The sequence below is a fragment of the Stigmatopora nigra genome, chromosome 15, assembly GCF_051989575.1.
Source record: "Stigmatopora nigra isolate UIUO_SnigA chromosome 15, RoL_Snig_1.1, whole genome shotgun sequence".
Classification (NCBI taxonomy): Eukaryota; Metazoa; Chordata; class Actinopteri; order Syngnathiformes; family Syngnathidae; genus Stigmatopora; species Stigmatopora nigra.
In genome coordinates, this window is record NC_135522.1 from 7,567,880 (window position 1) to 7,591,689 (window position 23,810).

At 37.8% G+C, this 23,810-nt stretch overlaps 5 protein-coding genes across 6 annotated transcripts; 3 read left to right on the forward strand and 2 right to left on the reverse strand.

The window, feature by feature from the left end:
• Positions 1 to 193: 193 nt before the first annotated feature.
• swsap1 (SWIM-type zinc finger 7 associated protein 1) lies at positions 194 to 1,839 on the reverse strand. The gene is made up of 2 exons (XM_077734504.1): positions 1,361 to 1,839; positions 194 to 979 (listed from the first exon to the last, which is right to left on the reverse strand). Exons 1-2 carry the CDS (start codon positions 1,628 to 1,630, stop codon positions 431 to 433), a joined length of 819 nt encoding a protein of 272 aa, XP_077590630.1. The 5' UTR covers positions 1,631 to 1,839; the 3' UTR covers positions 194 to 430.
• Positions 1,840 to 1,929: 90 nt separating this feature from the next.
• On the forward strand, positions 1,930 to 5,964 carry znf653 (zinc finger protein 653). Of its 2 annotated transcripts, none has more exons than XM_077734451.1 (10): positions 1,930 to 2,243; positions 2,805 to 2,854; positions 3,011 to 3,319; positions 3,403 to 3,908; positions 4,072 to 4,249; positions 4,567 to 4,651; positions 4,744 to 4,855; positions 4,928 to 5,042; positions 5,268 to 5,367; positions 5,605 to 5,964. In XM_077734451.1, the coding sequence occupies exons 1-10, from the start codon at positions 1,948 to 1,950 to the stop codon at positions 5,780 to 5,782; spliced, it is 1,929 nt and encodes a 642-aa protein (XP_077590577.1). In that variant the 5' UTR covers positions 1,930 to 1,947; the 3' UTR covers positions 5,783 to 5,964. The 2 variants fall into 2 exon arrangements, with proteins under 2 accessions (XP_077590577.1, XP_077590578.1); XM_077734452.1 differs by having other exon boundaries at positions 3,409 to 3,908.
• A 1,636-nt stretch (positions 5,965 to 7,600) lies between these two features.
• tspan34b (tetraspanin 34b) lies at positions 7,601 to 12,040 on the forward strand. The gene is made up of 8 exons (XM_077734740.1): positions 7,601 to 8,261; positions 9,623 to 9,703; positions 10,108 to 10,323; positions 10,684 to 10,758; positions 10,833 to 10,940; positions 11,028 to 11,162; positions 11,254 to 11,346; positions 11,708 to 12,040. The coding sequence occupies exons 2-8, from the start codon at positions 9,647 to 9,649 to the stop codon at positions 11,765 to 11,767; spliced, it is 744 nt and encodes a 247-aa protein (XP_077590866.1). The 5' UTR covers positions 7,601 to 8,261; positions 9,623 to 9,646; the 3' UTR covers positions 11,768 to 12,040.
• Positions 12,041 to 12,597: 557 nt separating this feature from the next.
• On the forward strand, positions 12,598 to 21,511 carry LOC144208980 (tetratricopeptide repeat protein 39A). The gene is made up of 18 exons (XM_077735099.1): positions 12,598 to 12,944; positions 13,740 to 13,847; positions 14,640 to 14,771; positions 15,264 to 15,319; positions 15,515 to 15,582; positions 15,700 to 15,764; positions 16,016 to 16,115; positions 16,204 to 16,269; positions 16,357 to 16,465; positions 16,561 to 16,628; positions 17,407 to 17,466; positions 17,568 to 17,729; positions 17,802 to 17,893; positions 20,015 to 20,135; positions 20,208 to 20,319; positions 20,408 to 20,522; positions 20,674 to 20,790; positions 21,265 to 21,511. Exons 1-18 carry the CDS (start codon positions 12,910 to 12,912, stop codon positions 21,371 to 21,373), a joined length of 1,695 nt encoding a protein of 564 aa, XP_077591225.1. The 5' UTR covers positions 12,598 to 12,909; the 3' UTR covers positions 21,374 to 21,511.
• On the reverse strand, positions 21,459 to 23,022 carry gadd45gip1 (growth arrest and DNA-damage-inducible, gamma interacting protein 1). Its single transcript, XM_077735098.1, has 2 exons — positions 22,551 to 23,022; positions 21,459 to 21,937 (listed from the first exon to the last, which is right to left on the reverse strand). The coding sequence occupies exons 1-2, from the start codon at positions 22,961 to 22,963 to the stop codon at positions 21,628 to 21,630; spliced, it is 723 nt and encodes a 240-aa protein (XP_077591224.1). The 5' UTR covers positions 22,964 to 23,022; the 3' UTR covers positions 21,459 to 21,627.
• Between the last annotated feature and the right edge of the window lie 788 nt (positions 23,023 to 23,810).

Here is a 23,810-nt window from a genome sequence, read left to right on the forward strand (position 1 = left end):
AGGCAAGCTCAACACATTTCATATCTTTCAGTGTTTTGATGGGGATAGACATCTAATCATTTTGAACTGGTAAGGCTGCTGGTGAAAAACTCATTAAACTCAGAGTGGAAGAATTAAAAGAGCCACATTAATCTATGACCAATCATTGTTAATGGCTTGTTTATGACAGTTTTAAAAGGAAGAATGGGTGTAATTAACTGCAATGCAGACTTTATTAAACTGTAGAGTGAAAAGTAAAACACATTAGTCAGAAAACAAATTTATATTTAGGATTACATAAAAAAAAATAGTCTGACCAAATAAACTGAATAAAGTTATGTAATCAATACAATTGGTGCAAAACACTTAATTCCATTGAGTATGTTGCTACTCAACTTGAAGTTAAACATTAAAGTCCAGTTTTGAGAGTCCACCTTTGATGCAAATGTTCTCAAACTATGCAAAATTCAATTAAATCATCAGGATACATTAACAACTGCCATTCTTGGGCTAAACTTGTCCTTAATTGTGCATCTTTGGTGGAGGTTTCAAGGGGGATACCACTTCCAGAAAAGTAAATGTGCCACAACTCCTTTAATCCAGCTGCTGCAGCTTTGTAGCTTCTGTCTTGGTCCAAAGTACATCGTAACAGAAAGTAGCGGTCAAGTGTGTCAAGAACTTGATCCGATTCTCCACTTAGCTGTTTTGGCTGATAAGAGGCAATGATGCGACAGTTTGTTGGGCTAGACGTTGACTGCTCAAGGATCCCTGTGAGAAAACTGGCTGTGTCGCACAACAATGCCGACAGGTGTGCAACGCAAGATTGTTCTCCAGTTAAAGACTCCCTGTGGCTGGCACCTGAAAGTCCACAAAGAAAGTCCTCCATTCTGTCAATGATGATCAGTGCTGGAGGAAAGGGAAATGTGTTGGTGGGTTCATGAAGGCCTGCCACTTGCTGGAGCAACTCCTCCAATGTCCTTGGATAGCAGAATTTGATTTTCTTGTAAAACAAAAGAGGACATGATGAAAGAAGGGAAACCTAACCCTTTATTTTCCCCCCACTATACATAAAATTGTTAGTGAGCAATAGATTGAATAATGTTTTCAATTCAGTTCTGAACATTCCTCAAAACTAATACTGTAATAGTATTATGACACTCATAAGGTTGTATTACAAGTGTATATCCAATACACAGTTACACCTGTTCTAATTGGAAAGTAAATTTTGATTTCTTATATTTATTTCCCTCATTCATATGCATTTTTAATGTAACATTGACACTTATGAAAAAGATATTTGAAGTATGATAGTATTTGTCATTTCTTAAACACAACTGTCTGTGCTTCATGAAAACAGTGAGAGAACCTCATCAGATCGTACCTTTAGACTCTCAGGGCTCATGCCTGGAAGACATTTCTGCAAACACAGTGGGAGATTCTGGATTTTCGTTCTTGTAAAAAACACTAATCTGATGCCCATCTGAGAGGCGGCTGTAAATGCCACTAGAAGCAGCATTGAGCGTGTCATATTTTGTTCTCCGACTAATAGGACACCACATTGTGCCGATGCTGGACAGATCACTTCCAGATCCTTCTTTGGGTCACTTTTTGACATTAAATTAATGAATGTTTTGGTTAAAATATCTGCCATGCCTGCCTTTGTTTACAAGTTGCACGTTGGATGGTTGCAGGTATTATGTTCCGTAAGGCAACCATTGCTTCATAAGAGTTCTGCTATTCAATCGTTTTGACAAAGGTGCAATTTACGACTTTTAAATTTACGGTGTTTTTGATGACTAATAAAGTTGTGATGTGCAAATGTCACAATTAGATTTTTTAAAGTCGACGCTGGGACCATAATGTTCAAACGTAGGTAACCCGCGCTCACGGTTGTTTTCTTCTTAAATACATCCGGTTAAGAGCTGGATACAACTTCCGGATAAAACAACATCAGCTGTTGTTGTGAAAATGGCGCATAACCAGGCAGAATTGGATGGTACCCAGGTTGTGGAACAAACAGGGGATCGAGGAAAATGTGTGTTAAGGCGCTGCAGGGGCAGACCCAGGCTTACAGACTCAGATCGAGCACAACGACGTCTGGAATCCCGAAAAAAGTACGATATCCGGAGGGTTTACCTGGGGGAGTCGCACAAAATCTGGAGTGATCTCCGAAGGCGTACAAGTCTGAGTGATGCTGGACTCGCAGCGTATTTAATTGTTCTTCATTCCACATTTGGAGAAAAATATCAACATAAACTCTTAGGGTGAGCCTCCCTGCAGATTGCAGTTTTATTTTGAAAATGTCATGTCCCACTGCCATTTTTCCCCCACATTACTTATTAAATGTGATCATGCAATCAGGATTTTAGCAATGCAAAGGCAATATTGCAATTTTTAGGATCATTGTTATTACTTCTTTTTTTCAGGATCGAAATGAATCGTGGCTAAAGTTTACATATGATGGGAGTTTCGGGGGAAACGCACAAGTGCCTCAATAGCGCCCCCTTGCAGATTTCCAAATTGCCTTCCTATGCAGTTTTTTCATCAGGCAGCTACCAAATTTAGTGGGTTGAGACTTAGTGCCACTTTGCACCAAAAATTTTGCTAAATTTTTGCATCTTGTGAAAGGGGGATTAAAAAAATCTATTGTACACACTCACCCAAATCCATAACCCAGCACCCCCGTGCACCGAGTGATGAGTCCAACATGGAAGCATTAGCCCCAAATGTTTAAACTTGTTTTTATTTATTCATAATTAAACTATGTACGATCTAAATTTGAACACCCACTGGTGAAAATGTCAATATGGAATTCTATCTTACAGGAAATCTATTAGCCCAGGTAGGCCTGAAGAGTTGGTGAATCAGAGAAAAGGTGAGTTACGAACAATGAATTATATTTTCTAAATAATATATCAAACAAATCCAATGATTACAGACTGACTCCTACAAATAGAGACAAAGTACTAAATTATTTTCCTTTTTTTAATCAGTGCTCAATGTAAAATGTCTTTTGTATGTGTTTTGCCAGTGAAAAGAGACCGTGAGTCAAGTCTCCATAGCTTGATGTGTTGGTACCAGGAGCATTTGCATTCCTGTCCTCATGAGCCCCAACTCCGAGCTCTGGAGCCACAGCCCAATTTCTCTACTGCAGCCATCTGGCAATGTGTATCCGACCATTCATTTGTGCAACTTCTTTTCACTCCGCTGACGGAGGCAAGTGACTCTGAGAGGGAGGAGCAAGAAAATGAATGTGATGGTGAAAATCTTGCAAATACAGATTCACTAGAGACAAAAAGATTATCAAGCCGGAAGAAAAAAACAAAAACTTTGTTAAAAGGTGAATATTGGAAGTGTTTTTAAATGAGCATATTCCTAAATGTCTTGTCAAATAACTTTTTTCTCCCAATCTGCTTTCTGGAGCATTAGGAGGAACAATGCTTGGTTCCGAACTTCGGCAAACATCCACTAATGAGATAGAACAGAGTGAAGTTCTAACACAACATGTCAGTGTGGAAACCTCTTCAAATGATATTACCCTTACAGTCCCACCTGTGTGGGAGATGGAAATGGAACTGGAGCGGCCACCAGGCTCTCCTGAAACAATATTTCATACCATTACCTCAGAAGAGGAGGCTGAAGATGTAAGGCAAGATGAAGATGTGACCGAAAGATTTGTGGAAGAAGAGCAAGGAGAGGAAATTGAACATGATTATGAGTGTGATACTGTGAGAGCATCTTTTTCTGATCAACTGGAAAACACAGACGATGGCATAAGTTATTCAGTTCCACCCTCTCAGTCGGAACTGTTGGTCCCCTCCCTTGAGCGACCAGAAGAGAAAGGCGAACTATTTGACGCACATTCTTTGCAGGCGGTGGTGACTAGTTGTGACACTCCGGACCATCAGACTGCTTTAGAAGGCTCACAGGTCAGTACATGCATAAATAAACTCTAACATTTTAAATTAAATCTCAAATAACAGATTAAACTTGCAAGTCAAGGCACTTACTGTTACGTTCCTCTTGAAAGCAGATCTGGCCCTTCTATGATTAAATGAGTATGAAGTTGTCATCCTTTATTTCTGTTTGCAGCTAATTATTATAACTGGACCCAGCTATGAGGCGTTCACACCAGGCAGTCTTCAGCTCAATGTTGGTGTTGGTAATGTGGAGGAAGACACATGCACTGTCATCAGGGGTGTCACCTACAATCAGGTTTCCGATCCTAAATCAAAAAGCAAAGCGGAGGAGGAGGAAGACTGTATGACAGGTGTGTTACAGTTACAAACCCATAAGGTTACATGTTAAACAAATGCAACGTGAATAGAATGAAAAATTGCCTCAAATATCTTTTGTCTTCTATTATTTGTGCTATCAGCCCCCAAATAGGATTGAATAGTCTATTGAGTGATGGGTTATTTAATTTTCTTTGTGGTGAAAAAGTGATTAAATAACATCAAAAAAAAATCTTTTCAATAAAGAAACTCAAATTTTCATAAAATTGATTTACTGGCATCTAGGCTTATTTGAAATGCTGGTACATAGTGTTATGATACAATTTGCATCTCAATATAATCATGTGAACAGGATTAGATGACAAGCATCTACACCGGCCCACTGTTGACAGTCTGGAACTGAGTGCTGACCGTGAATTGAAGAGAAGTCTGAGCAGGTTTGTCATCGAGAAGAAATCCTGTATTAATTGTCGTGTTGTTTGTTTAGAAAAATATACTCAAAGTGCTTTTGTCATATTTGTCATCCTAGATCAAAGAGAAACAGGAGAGGCCCTGTTATTGAGGCTGATGGGATGCTTAAGATGTTCCATTGCCCATACGAGGGCTGCAGTCAAGTGTATGTCGCTATTAGCAGCTTCCAGGTGAGAGAAGCCATTTCTTCCATAGTTCAGATTTCAACTTTTATATCATGCACTTTGGTCCTCCATATGCAGAATCATGTGAACCTAGTTCACAGAAAAGGCAGGACCAAGGTTTGTCCACATCCGGGCTGTGGAAAAAAATTCTACCTGTCTAATCACCTACATCGACATATGATCATTCATTCAGGTAAGATCACAACGACATTGAATTTTCAAAAGAAACAAAAGCCACAATATTAATATTTCCTCTCTCTCTTTGTGTAATTTTGTACTATTAATCATTATTTATGAATAGATGTTTTTTAGACAACACAATTAGAAATAAATATGTTACTCTATTAGCGTATTAATCATCATCTCTGTCTCTAATATTAAATTGGCAAAATTTAAAATGGAAATCTTTTCTTGGTAGGGGTGCGAAATTTCATCTGTGAGACATGTGGCAAATCATTCAAGCGTAAAAACCACCTGGAAGTTCACAGACGGACTCACACCGGAGAAACCCCTTTACAGTAAGATGTCGATATGAATATGTGCCATCAAGATATCGCATTTTGGTTCATGTAAACAATAACATTTTAAGTGTGCCTTTATGTAAACAAAAATATTCAAGAGCGATGGCTGGATTTTGTCTAAATGAAAAGAAAAATAGTCACTCCTACTAAATTCTTTATCTTGCTAAGTAGTTTATTTGGGTAATAATCGTCAACTGTTTTCCCTCCCATTTTTCTTCCAACATCTTCTATTAGATGTGAAATTTGTGGTTATCAGTGTCGTCAGCGTGCCTCACTAAACTGGCACATGAAGAAACACACTTCAGAGGCTCACTACAACTACACATGCGAATTCTGCGACAAACGGTTTGAGAAGTTGGACAGTGTTAAATTCCACAAATTGAAGAGCCATCCAGAGAAACTGACATCCTGAGATCTTGACACTTGGTTTGAAGTACATGGCCTGTTTGAGGTACAGTGACAGTCTCAATCCTCAAGGCCTATTAATTGATGCTCTTAAAATTTCTAAGCTTAATTAAAAAAAAAAGTTCAAATTCACTTTAATTTAACTCATTGGCTGCCATTAACTGTGATAAACTGTGAGAGTCCAATCCTTTTGTAACCTTACAAATCCTTTTGTAACCTTACAAACCAATTTAATTCTGCAGAAGGATGAAAATAGCTGCATTATTGGACGTCTATCATCGTCAATGGCATTGAAAGAATTACGGAACTCCTCCTTTATTGCTACTTTAATATGAAGTTAAAAGGTTTTACCTGTTTATTACTTGTGAATGAAATATGATTTAGTGCAAATAGCATTTGCATTTTCTAAGCAGAAAATCTCAATTTATGTGAATTTTTCTTCTTTATGTTTTCTATTTAAATAAGATTATTTTTTTGCGGCTAGTATCTTGCAAACAGTTTGGTCAAAACCATAATGTGATATTTCTTCTAGTAAAAATGTTTTTTTTTGTTTTATAGGTATTTGGATAACACAAATATTCATTTTAAATACCACAAAAACTACGGTAATGGTAATGTATTGATTTAGTGTTTCACATTGTGTGACACATATTATTGCATTATTGAATAAGATGGTGCTGCATGCATTGTAGCAAACCTACAACCAACCATACGAACTCTAACCCATGAGGAAAAGTGGTGCAGATGATGTATTTATTCACAAGTGAATATTGTATTACTCTTTCTCAGGAAAATTATTTTGTGTACAATTGTGTCATGTAGTTTTGCACCGTATGTGTTATTTTCCAAGAAAATGCACATTTCTTTCCTGTCAGTCCTCGCATGATGAGTCATTCAATATTTGGCCTCCATTCACATATAACCCGTTTTTATCCAAATAACATTTGGTTATTATTGTGCAACATGCCTGTTTTGTAAAATGCTTCCTCAAGTGTTTGTGATCAGGTGTGGGTAAGTTTGCACAAAAAGACATGGCACATAGTTGGTTATACAGTGACTGAAACCTAACCTTTCTTTGGATATGACACTTGACAGGACCTAATATATTGTACTTGTGTTAACAAACATTGAGAAATTTGACAGTGTGCCCATATTTACTTTGCCCACACCATTTTCAAATTATGCAAAATGCTTGAGCAGGTCACGATAACATATGAATTACTTTTTCTCTCATTTTCAGAGAAGTTGGTTCCCATGTCTCATTTCTGTTCATTTATCACAGTTATGAACTGTGAACTGTATTGTGTGGTTCACATGTAGCTCAATGTTTAATTATAATTTCCTAATCTTGCCAAAAATTCATAGATGCTTGCAAACCCAGTTTTCAAAATTTATCAATAATTTATGCTTTTTGTTTTCTTTCTTTTCTTTTAATTTATGCATGAAAAACATCTTCCCAACTTTGTTATTCTATACTTAGCAAAATACTCGTTAATTTGACCATCAAAAATGTTTCTCAAGAACGTTACAATGAATTATAGGTCTAGTGTTATCAATGGCACTGAATCTTGAGCATCCATGGTCAGTCCTCCCACTTTAAATGAATTGGACATTGTTTTTTCTTTTAAATTCTAAATGAACAAAAGAAATAAAGCTAAATGCTTGTATGTTTCATAAATATTTTTCCCTTGCCTTATTTGTACAGTTGGTCATCAAATAGAAAGTGATAATCATAAAAAAAACTGTTATTCTTTCAAATAACTGTTTGCTACATTTCCTTTTTAAAACAACCACAACAATATTCATCTTTGCAGGGGGTGCTGGAACCTCTCCCAGCAAACCACAGGGAGCAGGTGAATTGGTTGCCAGCCAATTGTAGGGAACACTGAAATGGACAGCTACTCACGATTGCACCATAACCGAGTAGGAATCGAACCCGAACAGCCCGCACCAAAGTGAGGTGGAAGGACCACTTGCACCATCACATGGCCCCACAACAACAAACACTCAAATATATATATTTTTCCAATCAGAATTTTAAAAACTTCAGGCCTAATTATTTGCTTAAAATTATGTTTGCCTGAGAGTTGAAGATTTGCATTAACATTATAAAAATCTTGTCCTCAAAATAAAGAACTAAGTCTCCCCCCACCCCCTGGGATCTGACAGCCTCCTCCCACAGGTAATAAGCACCAGTCCAGCTCTATGGTGATGTGTTACTCAGCTGCTTTGGTCACACCTACCTTTCCCTCCCTTTCTAAAATCTTGCTGTATTACTTACGAATAAACTGGCTGCTTTGAAATAGTTATTGAAAGCTATCTAAAGTTCTTACAGACGCCGGATAGCTGTTGGAAAGAAGTCATTATTGCAGAAGACAGTTTTGTCTTAGAAACTCCCACCATTTCCATCACAAGAGTCAAGGAAGAGACTCCCAACAGGTGACACAATCTCAGGACTCCCTTGGGTTTCCTTTTTTTCCTCAGTGGTAAGCATGAATTCACTTCACTTCAATGTCATTTATAATACTCTTTCCTGCCTTAAAAAATAACCATAACCTCAAGCAATTATACCCACTAGCCTCCTCTTTGAGACTTTATTTGACAGGGATTGATGCAATTTAATGAGCGATTAGTGTGAGCGCTACAGAGCAGGAAATGTGATCCCATTTATTCATTTGCATGTGTGTTCAGCTTTCATTTACATTGGATTACTAGTTCATCCTGCTAAAAGGGCAAGGAAGAGAAATTGAAATGGACAAGGGGGAGTCAAGGCAACTGGATGCACATCTAGACCACTAGCCTCTGACCCTAAATGTATGATTAACTAAATTTGGAATAGCGGCCTAAACTAACACACTCTTCCTGTTTTAGTCCTATTAAGTTCTCTTGTGTGTTGAATAATTACAATAAGGACAAAATGGGAAGAGGAAGTAATTGTAATAGGATCATTTACAGAGAAAGTGTTTGTCCTCGCTCTTGTTCAGAAGGGATTACGCTTTATCTGTTGTCTAAGACCACACAAAAGACCATCTGGGAGGTCATTATAAACTTGATGCCGTTTGAAAGGTCAATTTTCCGGAACTTTTGTGATATTGACAAACGGGGATTTCAGGATAATGAAGGCCAAAGATTATTTCAAGAACATTTTGTTTATTTGTATTTGCCTTAAAAGCATAAGCAATTCAACCAAAACCTAAAACTGCTATACCACAGTGGGCAGTCTATTCTTGTTTTATTATTGCCTGCTGAAGTCTGAGTTTTGAAGAGGTATTCTAATGCAATTTCACAAAACATTTGGCATTAACTCATTGTCATACTTGCCTTTGATGGCAGTAGACGTCCAATTCACTTGAACTGACGGTTAGCAGTGAATGAAAGAATGTCCTAATGGTGATGAACTCATTTAAATCCACATCACGAGGCTGAAAACTACTACATTAGTTAAATTTGTAATTTCTCCAGAGCACCTTTCTCAAAAAATAAAGCAGTGATGGTTCTTCTTTGGTTTAATTTTAAACCAAGCAAAGCCAGCGGACTAATGTGCGTAAGATGATATGTGTTTGTTGAATGTCATGTGAATGAATTGAAAAGCATTATGTTTGAGTAGCAAAGGTTATTATGTACATAAAGGTTGGTGGGGAAAGAACTACAAGCTTATTTTGTATCTTGAACCACTCCCTTGTTCAACTCTCGCTTGTATGGGCAGTCTTTTTAATCCGCCAAATGTAAAGGTGCATTATCAAATCTATTGATGTAAAGCACATACAGTATCAGCACATCTGATAAATAGTTGTAGTAGTTTATGATGGTTGTCCCACCTTATGTTTTGTTCCTTTTGTTTTTACAGGGTGGACATAACAACAGATGAAAAATGGGATGCTTCGGATTCCTCAAGTTTATGATGTTTACTTTCAATGCAATTATATTTGTAAGTTGATGTTCATATTTAATGAGTAATACCAAATGTATTGTAATGACTGTAGAGTACTTATTGCAAACCATATCTTGGATGCGTCACTTGATTGATGTGTCCATGTGGGTAAATTATTAACTTATAGGATATGAACTATTCATTCATTAATTGTCTGAACCCCTCATTAGGATCGAAGGGGGTGCTGGAGCCTACCCCAGCTCACACAAGGAAATAGACAACCATGCACACACTCATACCTAGGGGCAATTTTATTAGTGTGTTCAATCAGCCTACCATGCATGTTTTTGGGATGTGGGAGGAAACCAGAGTTCGAAGATAAATTATATGGTATTTTCCTGCAAAAAAAAAAAGCAGCCCTAACTTCAGCTTCAAGTCTAAACCCCTTCATTGCCCCACAGTTGGCAGGAGCAGCCATCCTTGGCGTTGGCATCTGGGTGAAGGTGGACAGTGGATCCATCTTGAGTTTTCTCGGGATGATTGAAGACGCCCCCAAGGAGCTTGCCCAGGTTCTCAATGTTGGTTACCTGCTGATTGCAGTTGGAGCTCTACTGGTCATCATTGGTTTTCTAGGCTGCTGTGGTGCCATCAAGGAAAGCAAGTGCATGCTGCTACTGGTAGGGGCTTGATTTAGAGACATTACCAATGGAAAAAATGTATTCTTTTTTTTTTAAAAGATGCTACAGGACTTATGATATTATGCATCTGCTTAATAATATTTCAAAGTTGCATTGATCCAAAGAAACTGGATATCCCAGCTAGCGTTTTGGGGGAAATTTGTTATTTTCAGGTTCATCATCACTTTTATGTTTTAGTAGAGCGTTTAGTACTTTAGAATTAATATTTCCTCACCAGTAAGATTAGAAGGCACATCACTCTGCCATCTAGTGGAGCAAAGAAAGTGCTTGTAAAGTCATTCATTTTCCATAGAGTTACAATTCCAATATGATCAATGAGATTTTAATATTTTGTCCTAGTTCTTCATCATAATCCTGGTGGTTTTCATAGCAGAGGTTGCAGGAGCTGTGGTTATCTTGGTTTACAGACCTTTAGTAAGTCAACACTTGTACATTTTCAAATTGATGCTTACTGTATCTTCACAAGTAACTCAATGTTTGTATAAAAGGCTAAAGACTTATTTAAAAAGTTTGGCGACGCAGCAGTCGGGAGCATCAAGAAGGACTATGGGAGGAATTCAGACATCACTGGACTATGGAATACTACAATGACCACAGTGTGTAACATTGATTAAGTTTGTCACATTTTGTTCAAGTCAATCTTTGTATAGCAAAATGCGTTAATCATGTTTTTGTGTCCTCAGTTAAAATGTTGTGGCATCTACAACTCCTCCAACTTCATAGACTCTCCATATTATGTGGCTAACAACAATCAGTACCCATCTCCATGTTGCCCAGATAAAAGGCCCTGCAATCAAACAGTGATTGACAATTTCAGGGTATGAGTTCTAATTGTGGTGTAAAAAAACAAAAAAAATCTAACAACTGCAGTCAGCTTCAGTGGTTCTTTATTATTTGTTCTCTTCTTAGGAAATCCCAGGTTGCTTTAATAAGATCACACAATTGATTGATGACAACACGGTGGCCATTATTGCTGTGGCTCTCGGAATTGCGGCACTTGAGGTAAGAACTCTCATTAAGTTCCTTCTTCTTCATTCCCTCATCAAGCTTTACATTTAAGTGCATCTGACTTACATTCATTTTCCATTACACATATTCTCACAAGGTTTGCGGGGATGCTGGAGCCTATTCCAGCTAGCAATGGGTAGTAAACTGGGTATCATAATTTTACATTAGAAATATAGTGAAACTAAACAAACCTAAATGTCAGTGTATAATACTATGTATTCTGGACTAGTTTACACCACATATGAAGTATACAGGCATATATATTTAAGATGCATAATGACTCCTAAGGGCCAAACTCAATAGTTTTTGCCTGCATTTCTGTTGTTTTTACCCAATGTTTGTGTATTCTCTGCAGATATGTGCCATGGTTGTTTCTATGTTCCTTTACTGCAAGATAGATTCAAAGACAGCCTGACAACAAAAATCAACAACTCTAGAAGGTTCATTTTAATCATTGGATTGAATTCTGCCTGTTAAAAAGACTGCTTATATTTGTATGTAAATGTCTTATCTCTTCTATCAGAATTATGGGATGGGTGGCATAAGTAAATATTTTAAACAAAGAAGAAATATTAGGGAATTTATCAATAATACTGCAAATAATACACATTTTTGACACATGACTGAGAAATTACAAAATGACTGAGAACATTGAATAGTGCTTGCAAACGTATGTTAATTTTAGATTGCTACTTTGATAAAATACAAAATGATGTGTTTTATTAAACATAATGAAAGACAATAAACATGTATTTATCTACATTGGTGTGTCCTTGAGATGCTTTCATCAACTTAAACAGTTCAAACCAGGTGACCAATGTGGGAGAATCTGTTCTTTAAGAGGTACAAATACACAATTGAATATAAACATGGTGTAATCTCAGGCTCGTTCCCAGGTTCTGACTTTCCTGTTTTTCCAGGGCTTGCGTGGGTTTCTCCGGATATACTCCGGTTTTCTCTCGCTTCCCAAAACATGGTTGGTATGGTGGTTGAATACTTTAAATTGATCCTTGGTATGGGTTCAGAAAAGGAATCAATGATTTATTGAGGATTCAGCCTTCCCAGTCAAAATGGACTTCTATCACAGTCAAAGGCAGAGAATGAGTTAAATTCTCACAAAAATTACAGTGATAACTACTACATATTGCTTTTTTTCTTCTAAGAATGGATGACGTGACCCAGCTCATCAACCAAAGTTAACCATGTGGGAACTTACCAGCCGGTTGGACCAGACTTTTTCCTGGACAGATGACGTGGTTTTACGGAGCCGCGTCTTCTCCTCCCACCTGATTTGCCTTCCTCCAAGTGCGCGTGTCGATGCAAGCGGAGGAGGAGTTAAGTGCGCCACTTTAGTTGACTTCATTTTCACACTCGCAGAATTCCTGTACACGCAAAACGAGGAAACAAAGGAAATGCTTTAAAAGCCAACACTCGGAATACAATCGGACTCACTCTGGATCCTGGTCCTAAAGCGCAGATAAAGTTGCCAATGCGCTTTAGTTGACTGGAGTGTGAGAAGTGCACTAGTCTCAGCAGGTGTACCCTTTTAGAAAGATCATGTCCAATGGGAAAGACAAGAATGCTGCTAAGAAGTAAGTACAAATGAAAAGAGAACAATGTTTAGATCCGGTAAAACTTAATTTATCATTTGGAATTTACACCTTTACTTCACTACAAAAAAAAAAAGCAAATTATCAAAGGTGTTCAGAAATAGCCCCTCTGTCAAAACAGGCTGTTCCTGCTTATTGTTTGTCTCCTCTTACACGCACGTTTGTTGACAGCTAATCTTCCACAAATTGGCACATTCAAAATATACTTTACAACCCAAGGATTTGGTGCGTTTTATGTTTGTCATGAAATGTACATTTTAGTGACAAAACCTGGCCCTGTGGATTCTGCACGCTTTAATATTTAAAAATGCAACAAACTATAAAGAATTAAGTAAAACTCCATAAACTTGTTTGTACGGTAATTGAGTATATTTACTAACAATGGAAAGATCAGTGGTGGATAAGATACAGCCTATCTGTGGTCTGAGCCGATATGATCACAAAAACATGTAGTGTATGCTGGTTGAACCCTCTAAATTGCCACTGGGGATCTGAGTGTGAATGTTTGTCCATCTTCTTGTGCCCTGCGACCCTCCTTGATCTTTGTGAGAATAAGCAGTTCTGAAAATGAATGAATAATTCCAACACCAACCCTATTAAATCAAATTACGGCATACAGAGAAAATATAGTGGGAAATATATATGAGATGAGTGAGATGAGACCAACTCCAGCCAGTTAAAAAGAGGAATAGCCAGCAGAAATGAATATTGATGAAAAAGTAGTAATGTCAATCAAAATAGTAACTATTCTTATGTTGTACCTTTTCTCTATTTTAGCAACTCATCCCAGATGACCCTGGGCGAGAGCCTAGATGAGTGTATGGAGGCCCTGGATCTGTTCCTAAACAATCACTTCAATGAAAGTCTGGAGAAGCTGCAGTCAAAGTAAAACCCAAATGGATTGTTGAGAATGTAAATGTATATGTAAGGCGGTCCATAGATTTGATACAGAACAATGAAGCATGGCACTCTGTTAGCTGACTTGTGTAGCTCATTTAAAAGTAAGTTTTTCCAGGATATGACCACTAAGTGTTTGCTAAAGCTGATGCCTGAGGTCTGACTGTTTCAACAGACAAAGAATGGCAGCCCTGCTAAATAAACACTAAGCAGTGAGATACTAGCAGTGGTAAAACACATTTCATAGACAACTCCTTCACATTTAAAAAGTTAAAAATAAGATTTTCAGTAGTTTACCAATCCAGAGAGTACACTAGCTTTTCTCTCAATTCATTTTAAATAGATTCAAGTGTGCCCACAGGCTAGAGTGAGACATTTCTCATTAACTCATTTAAGATATTTATATTTTGAATATTCTGGTATTTTGATTATTTTGCCCCCAAAAATCTAGTGTCCGGTTATTCAGTAGAAAAAAAAAAGTTGTGTTTTGGTGGGCTGACAGCACAAATAGAGGAGAAACCCTTTGGCATTTAGCCTGCTGTTTGGTCTCTTTATCAAGAAATACCAGAAACATACTTTGACAGCCACAAATGCCTAAACATCAAAATAGTTGGCAAACAACTGACCTATGACCTTTAGAAATGTGGATGAAAAACAAAAATGTGATAAATTTGGCTCTAAACCATCATGTCAGCCTATGCCTATGACAAAAACACACATTTCTACTATGATTCAGTTTTTAAGTATATATAATTTGCCTTTGTTCTGTTTCCTATGCAGAGTGGGTGAGAGTATGTACCACGCTCTTTTATACGCAACAGTCCTGGAAATGCAAGCCATGATGACGTTCCAGCATGATGACATTTGCAGTGCTGGAGCTACCATGAAGAATGCGCAGGATCTTTGTCAGAGGTTTGTTTTGATCCAATTGTAGCAAATTATTTCTTGAAAAACTCATTATACAGCTAAATTGCATCAACGATGTGAAAGCAATTTTATTCCAGTCCTTTTAATGGCTGTAAAAGAAAATTGCACTGTTGCATTTATTGCTCCCTGCGTATCATTGCTGCTATTTGATCTACTCAGATAGTTACGATTGTAATCTGCCTGCTGTCGTAATTACTTGACATGCAGTTTAAATGTGATAGAAACATTTCTTATCAAATGTTGAATATTATTTCAGTGGACCTCCACATCTTTTCGATTTGTAATTGTCAAACCTAGTATGTGACACATTTATTTGGGGTTTATCCAAGCTTAAAATCATGATTCTTTTACCATGGGGATCAATTATTCCTGTTTTTTCACTCCTCACTGTTCAGCGGGGTCCTAATTCCCTAGCAATGAAGTGTGTTTTTTAATATTCATATTTAATTTTTGATGTTTTTGGTAACATTCTTTCAGGTTTCGCCGTAAAACTGCAAATTTAGCTAAATCAACTGGGGAGCCACTCACTGAAGGTAAGCCTAGTCTTAATAAAGGATATCAGATATTTTATATTATGGGTGCATCATGTTTTAATTGACCTTAAAATTTCTAAAGGTGGAGTGGTATTGAATTGAATGCTTTTATTGTCATTATATATTTTATCATATATATTATAACCATAATACATATTTTTAATTTATTATGACATTGTTTTTTTTCATGTGCAGAGCAGCTCCATGCAGAAGTTTGTTTTGCAGAATGTCAGCTTCAAAGAGCTGCTCTCACCTTCCTACAGGTACAGTGAAGTGATACACTACATTATGTCTGTATTAGACTTTTTCCTAATTGACACAGCTCAAAATTGTTCATTCCACAATACAGTCAAATGACAGCACAAAATATGTATTTGCAGGATGAGAATATGGTGAGTTTTATCAAAGGGGGGATCAAAGTACGAAACAGTTACCTCATTTACAAGTAAGTCCTTAAATGCTGTACATAAAGTAGGACTACACATTGAATCTGTGCAATAAATTAGGTTTTTAATTGCTAATTATTTAAAAAATGAGCTTTCTTTCAATTTTCTTACATGCAAGAGAATATAGAGAAGTTTAACCTTCTCTTAAAGTATATTGTTTAACCTTAAGTTTTTTTGTTTAAAAAATAATAAGATGCTCTGCAAGGCTTTGCTTTAAAAAAAAAATTATAATGTGACCTTTTTCTTTCAGAGACTTGCATTCCTATGTAAATTCTCAAAACTGTTTTAAAGGACCAAACCACACTCACCTTGAGGGTGGGATTTCTTTTGGAATAGGAGCATTTAATCTGGTATAAACATCTTAAACTTGATCTTGTGTATTATGCATTTCATGCCTTAAATTCTTATTGTTTTTCTATACTTTTATTTCTTTTTTAGACACTCTCTTTATTTCCACCACGAATTTTAAAAGTTTTAGAGTTTGCCGGTTTCTCTGGAGATAAGGTATGACGCAGTTGTCTTTATTTCCATACTAATTCATGTATATACTATAGATTGCATATTGATTTTTAAAATACATACCTGTTCAAGGATTACGGTTTGTCCCTGTTGGATGATGGTGCAACAGCAGTGAATCTGCGCTCCATGCTGTGTGCTCTTCTACTGCTTTGTTACTACACTTTTCTAACATTCATATTAGGTATGCCTCTTCATCAAGCAATCCACATATATGACAAATCACTAGCTCCTGCTGTGTGAATTGTAAAGTATATCATTCTTCTACCCCTCTCACAGGAACAGGTGAGGGACACGTGGAAGAAGCTGAACGATTACTGAAAATATTCCGGCTTCGCTATCCCCGGGTGAGTAAATCGTAGTGTCCTAAACACGTTGATGATTGGAGAATATGTAAAACACTTTTGTATTGGAAAGGCATTCATATGGAAAAAAATAGGGATAAAGTAGTGTCTATTTTTTTTAATTTGTACTGTGGCTGTGCTTTTGAGTTAAAAGGACATGCGACACCTTTATCATGTACAACGCAGCAAAAATAATTATGATTTATGCATTGAAGAAACAGTATTTCTTCTATTTTTCCTGATGTGTACTAATAGTGAAAGAAAAAAGTCAATCAAAGCTAATTCGGGAGGTCACATTTGGTCAAAGGCATGCCTTGTACAGGAAAAAGTTATTCATAATTATTATTTTTTGATTGCATTTTTCATCTTTTGTTTGTATCTACAATACATTTGTGTTGTGTGATAAATTATGACACCCCTGCTTTACTAACTAAAAGCCATTTATTGGTTCAGTGTGGTATGGGGCATTAAAATAAAACATTCGTCCCATTGTATCACGAGATTACTGAGCATTTAGGAATTAAATAGTATGATCTTGAATTTGTAGATCACAATAACTGTCTGCTCCACCTACTGCATACATGCCTGACCATCCCGGAGAACAAACTTCTTAACACATTGTGTACAAATTTACTAAATCACCATTAAACACATGAAAGAAAGGTAGAATAACTGATACAGGGTGTGCCTTCTTGCAGATAGGTAGATTAGTTTGCTGATGTGACTAATGAGTGAGTAGTATAGCTTTAACAATGATTCATCTTTTTTTGTTTTTGCATAGGGAGCAATATTCCTCTTCTTTGCAGGCAGGGTGGAGGAGATGAAAGGGAATATTGATGAGGTACGTGCACTTTGGTCAAGAAATCCTTTGAGTTTTTCCATTTAACGGCATCAACATGTTCTCAAAATGGTCTTTGCCTGGTATGGTGATTTTGTCACCAGGCAGTTGCTTTATTTGAAGACGGCTGCAAAGCCCAGCAAACATGGAAGCAGTTCCACCACATGTGCTATTGGGAGCTGATGTGGTGCTTCACCTATAAAAGAGCTTGGAAAATGGCCTATTTTTATGCAGACCTGCTGAGCAAGGAAAGTCGCTGGTCCAAGGTACAGTGTAGGAAAGATTGTTACTTGCATCTAGTTGGATGCATCTGTAAGAATGATTTTTTTTCCTCATAGGCAATGTACATATACATGAAAGCTGCTTATCTCAGCATGCTGCCAAAAGAAGAAAAGCGCCCCTTTGGTGAGAATGAGGTGGATCTCTTCAGGTTAGTGATTTGCACTTGGGTTGTCCTGGCACCCTACGGAACTCTAAGAAAGAATATACAAATGGTATACACACACGCATACATACATACATACATAAAAACTTACATTTTTCTCTCTAAAAGAAACAATTGTGTGTAGTCAAGATTTTCCAATAATGACAAGATTAAGTGTGTCCACTTTGGTGTAGAAGTTTGTTCACCTCTCTCCCACCTGGGAGGCTGTGGTTCAATTCCCGGTTGGGAAACATTTTTCCCTTAAATAGAAACAACTGTGTGTAGTCAAGACTTTCCAATAATGACAAAGTTAACTGTGGCCACTTTGGTGTTGAGGTTTGTTCACCTGACTCCCACCTGGGAGGCTGTGGTTCAATTCCTGGTTGGGAAACGTTTTTTCCCTTAAATAGAAACAACTGTGTGTAGTCAAGACTTTCCAATAATGACTAAATCAAGTGTGGCCACTTTGGTGTAGAGGTTTGTTCACCTGACTCCCACCTGGGAGGCTGGGGTTCAATTCCCTGTTGGGAAACATTTTTCCTTAAATAGAAACAACTGTGTGTAGTCAAGACTTTCCAATAATGACCAAATCAAGTGTGGCCACTTTGGTGTGGAGGTTTGTTCACTTGACCACCATGTGGGCAGTTGTGGTTCAATTCCCAGTTGGGAAACATTTTTCCCTTAAATAAAAACAACCTTGTGTAGTCAAGACTTTCCAATAATGACTAAGTAAAGTGTGGTCCCTTCGTGGTGCTGATTTAAGACAGACTGGTGGATCAACCATTTTCCCATTAAAAAAGACAGAGTCTTTCCTTAAATAAAATCATCCAATGACCCTGTATAGGCGGGCTGCCTCATGGTGTAGTGGGTTAGTCACCCGCCTTTCATGTGGGAGTCGAGGGTTCACGTCCCAGTGGCGCACATGGTGTCGAAGGCTCACTAGTGACCAGCAACCGACGACTGACTTGGCGTCGACAGTCGGCCGAAGGCCGACTGGAGAACGCCACTAGGGTCCCCACCCCTTCAACTGTCTTCCGGTCAGCCGAAGGCTGACCGGAATATAATGTTTTGCTGAAAAAAATGACTAAGTCTTTATTTTAATGAAAAAAAATGATTCCATATTCTGAACTACATAGTGTAGTGATCAGTCAAACGACAGCGGGATTCGAACCCCAGTCTCCCAGGTGGGAATCCAGTGAACAAACCTCTACACCAAAGTGGCCACACTTCATTGTGTCATTATTGGAATGTCTTGACTACACATGGTTGTTTCTATTTAAAGGAAAAACTATCCCAAACTGGGATTCGAACCCCAACGGCCTGCATGGTAGTCAGGTGAACAAACCTCTACACCAAAGTGGCCACACTGGTGCTTGTCATTATATGAAAGTCTTGACTACACACAGTTGTTTCTATTTAAGGGAAAAATGTTTCCCAACCGGGACTTGAACCACAACTGCCTGATTGGTAGTCAGGTGAACAAACCTCTACACCACAGTGGCCACACTTAATTTTGTCATTATTGGAAAGTCTTGACTACACATAGTTGTTTCTATTTAAGGGAAAAATGTTTCCCTACTGGGATTCGAACCACACCTGCCTGCATGGCAGTCAGGTGAACAAACCTCTACACTATGAAGTCAACACACCTTACCTTGTTGTAATTGAAAAGCCTTGACTAGACATAGTTGCATCGATTTAAGGGAAAATGACACCACACCACACTTACCCGCATGGCAGTCACGCAAGTGAACCTCTACACCACTAAGTGTCGCCATTTACCTGCAAGCAAGGATGGGCAATATAAAAAATGAATAAACAATTTATTATTAAAAAAAAAAAAAAAAGACCAAGTCTTTTTCTTAAATAAAAACAACTATTTATGTATTAAGGAGCCGGCACACCACTGAGTAATGTATTTGAAATGATTTTGAAATAGGAGCACTCAGAACTTGCAACACATTTACTTCATTGGCTACCATGGACAGTTCCAGACGTCCACTCAATTTGAATTTGGGGACCTGTGATCACTTTCAAATGCATTTCTACTCATGACAATCTAATTAAAATTTACAGAATACTTACCTTGAGTTGTGCTTGGACCCATGGGCTTCCTCTTTTGTTTAGACAAGTTCCCACCTTCAAGCAAAGGATAGCAGGAAAGTCTCCCCCCACTGAAAAATTTGCTATCCGAAAGGCTCGCCGCTACCAAAGCCATTGCCCATTCAGGCTGGTTGTGCCAGTGCTGGTAGGACTTTGAAAATATACATTTCTGGACATAACCCACCCCAAATCTATTTATAATTACCTTTGCTTCCAGGAGATGATGTACATGTGGAACGGTTATAGTATGATCAAAAAACAACCAGGGCTGACTGAAGGCATGATGCAGACTCTAGTGGATGCTGAGCGCACACTGTTGGAGTCTCCAGGTTTTCATATTCCCCTTCAACCTAAATGTAGCATGAGACACAGAATATGATATATACATATACCTTTTGTCTTCTTGCCCCATCACAGAGAATGAGTATTCACTTGATGACCGCTGTGTAATCCACCTGCTTAAGGGAATGTGTTTGAAAAACCAAGGCCTCCTTCAGGGAGCTGAGGAATGCTTTCATAAAGTGTGTTCTTGGTGAGTTAGTTTTAAAGGATTTATTTTTCATAGTGTGAGATATCCAATCTACTTTGACTTGTAAGGGGAGCCTTCCCCTATTTTAAATAATAGGTGGGGCATTGAGACTTTTAAGTCTCGGTTAGCTTTAATTTATTTTTTATCTGTTCAGTGAGAAGAAACTAAAGTTTGACCACTACCTCATTCCTAACTCCATGGTGGAGCTTAGTCTTCTCTACATTGAACAAGGACGAAAGGACGAGGCTATTAAACTACTTTACAAGGCCAAGTAAGTTCAAAACCTTCCTTTTATAGTATTAATTGTTCCGCTCGTAGAGGGTGGCCACTACTCCTCCAATATTGTGGTTATGATTTAGAATTGGAGGTTTAAATGTACATTCTAAAAATAGTTTTCTTGCTTTTTTCCATTTAGAGTATTCTACTTAAGTTTAGAGTTCATTTTGCCATGTAATTCCAATAGAGAACAGTTGAGGGCAGTCTTTGCCTGTAAAATTTAGTTGGGTGCGTTTACTTTCTTTTCCACATGGATGTTAAATTTTGTTGGGGTACAGACGTTTGCGTTACTGCTTATGCAGTATCGAAGACATTATCTTGATTTTAAATAGTTGAGCTGTATTTAAAGGTAGTTGATTCCGATTCGTTACAACTCACAATGTATAGGCCCCTTGCTTGCTTAAAATAAACGGTTGTCAACCATTATTATTATTATTATTTACACCTAAATCTTTCATTTGTATTCCAGGCACAACTACAAAGAATACTCCATGGAATCCCGCACACAGTTCAGGATCCATGCAGCTCTGGCCAAATTGAAGGCTGCATCTGCTGATGAGGCAGAAACTAACCTATAAAGAGACTATCTTCATTCTTCAAAAGTTGAAATAAAGCTTGTTTGGATGTATAAATGAGCCCTTTTTTTGTATTGAATACTCCATCTTTGCAAATGTATCCATATTGCTTTAATAAAAGTTGTTGTCTGCACAGAAATGTCAAAAATAATGGCAACTAAACAAAGATGCGATTAAATTCTGAGCTTCTGGGACAAAATAACTAATTAAGTGGGATCATTAAACATACAAAAATTAACATGTATTAGTCTAGTTGATTAAGTCTTTTTTGAGTCCAGGTTGGAAGAAACAGGTGGAGTAAATGGAACGCCTGCTTGTTCTTCTCTAAGTCTACGTTTCATTAGTTTTCTCTTTTTCTTCTCTTCTTTTTCAATTTCGGCAACCATTTCCAAGAATTTGGGACTGCGGGGGTCCAATGCATAGCCAAACCGCTCTCTTGCCTCAGCCAATAACTTGTCACGGCGTGCCTTTTCCTCTTTTACCTTCTGTTTAGCTTCACGCTTCTCTTTTCGCCAGTCTGCAATCATTTTGGGCATTTTTTCCATGTTGGCCGCAATGAGTTTCTCTCTGCAATGGCAATAAAACAATCATTAACACAGATGTTTATGAGCTCATCATTTGATAGTCAATGCTCAGAATAGGATATAGTTATTTCAATTTTGTATAATCTATGGCAGAACCATTTACAACTCCAATTTACTATTTTTCCTCCAAAATCCAAGCACAATGTTAATGTTCAAATTGTGGCTTGCAAAAATATTCAAAAAAAATAGGCCTACTACATGGAAACATTTAAGGTCATTGTGTGCCATTGACGGCAATGAACGTCCAATGAACAGGCAGTGCAAACTAATGTTTTGGCGACAGTAATATAACGTCCAATCTATTTTGACGGAGGTCTGGTACCTAATAATCGTAAATAGATTTGACATATAGAAACGTCAATGGTAGCCAATTTTATATTCATTATTTATTCATTCTGACTGGAGAGGTTAGCGGCGATCAAACTGGTGACCCCCCACGCCCACCTCACACCACCACGCCCACCCCCGAGCCAAATTGGATAGGACGCCTATAGCCGTCAATGGCAGTGAAACGTGATCACACAGGAATAGTCATTCTGATGTCTATGACAATTAATGCAAGTAAGAGTTAGATGGCAAATGTTAACATTACTCACTTTGCCAAACGTTTTTCCGCCTCTTCCTTTTCCCTGGCCGCAATATTGTTCAACATGACCTCTAACCGAGGCTGCCATTCATTTTCCTCCGCGATGATCTTGTCCAATTCAGCGTGACTTGGCCACAGCGAAGCAGGGTTGATACCAGACGCCGATCCATAGCGACCGTACAGCTTATTATCGTATTTGCTTGTCTTCTGCCATTCCGGAGTCTCATCGCTGTTCTTGTCTGGGATGTAAGGATCTTTGAGATTCCGATTCAATGGTCTGGGGTTATACGATGCCGTCTGCAGTAGAAGTCCGTTCAAATAACTTGCAGCAGTTGCAGCAGAATGGGGAGTTTTGTGCGTGGAAATCTTCTTGAATATGTCACATATCACCAGCGTCCTCCTACATATCACGGACGCTGCCATTTTGCACAGGCTTCATTAAGGACCCCTCGTAGGTGGCTTTGAAAATGCCTGCTTCAGAAGACACCTCATCACAGATAAATAGTCATACCTCTACTTACGAGTGCCTCTAGATACGAACATTTCAAATTGCAAAATCCCCAAAAATGTAAATGCATTTGTATATTTTGCAAATATTGTCACGGATGCATTGATTCTCACTTTAGAACCTCACTACCCTCTACTGGACTCTTTGCTGTGCAACATCCACTATCTATGTTTCAAGATTAAAAACCATACAAATGCAACATGGCACATATTTTTAATAATATCAAATACATATCCAATGTATACTGCACGACCATAATGGACTATTAACTGATTGGACGTTTTTCCCAAAATATTTGAACAGTGTTTCCCCAGCCAATAAAGTTAATTTGGCATAAAAATAAAATCTTTCTTGGATTCCTTAAATTTAACAGCTACATCAATCAGCTATTAGATTGCATGCATGCAATTAATTGGAAGGGTTTGTATCTTGTCATTTCTTTACATCGATGACAAATTGCACCATGAAAGTGAATATAAAGAAGTCTGCTCCTTTAAGCATCAGAGTTGAAGGTGTTCATGTTTATTAGAAATGCATCCTGCTGTCTTTCTAAAATGTATTCTGGCTCCTTGTCCACAAAATTATGAAAACCTGGTCTAAAATGCCCCTTCATTTGACCCACACCAGTGTTCAAAATTTAAGATGGTATATATAATTAGGCCTTAAAATCGTAAATTAAATTAAAGGATCTTTTACCCCTTATTTGCTCTACTTTCTTCTTCCTGGAGAAGCCACCATCCTCTAACTTTGATCTGCTCATAG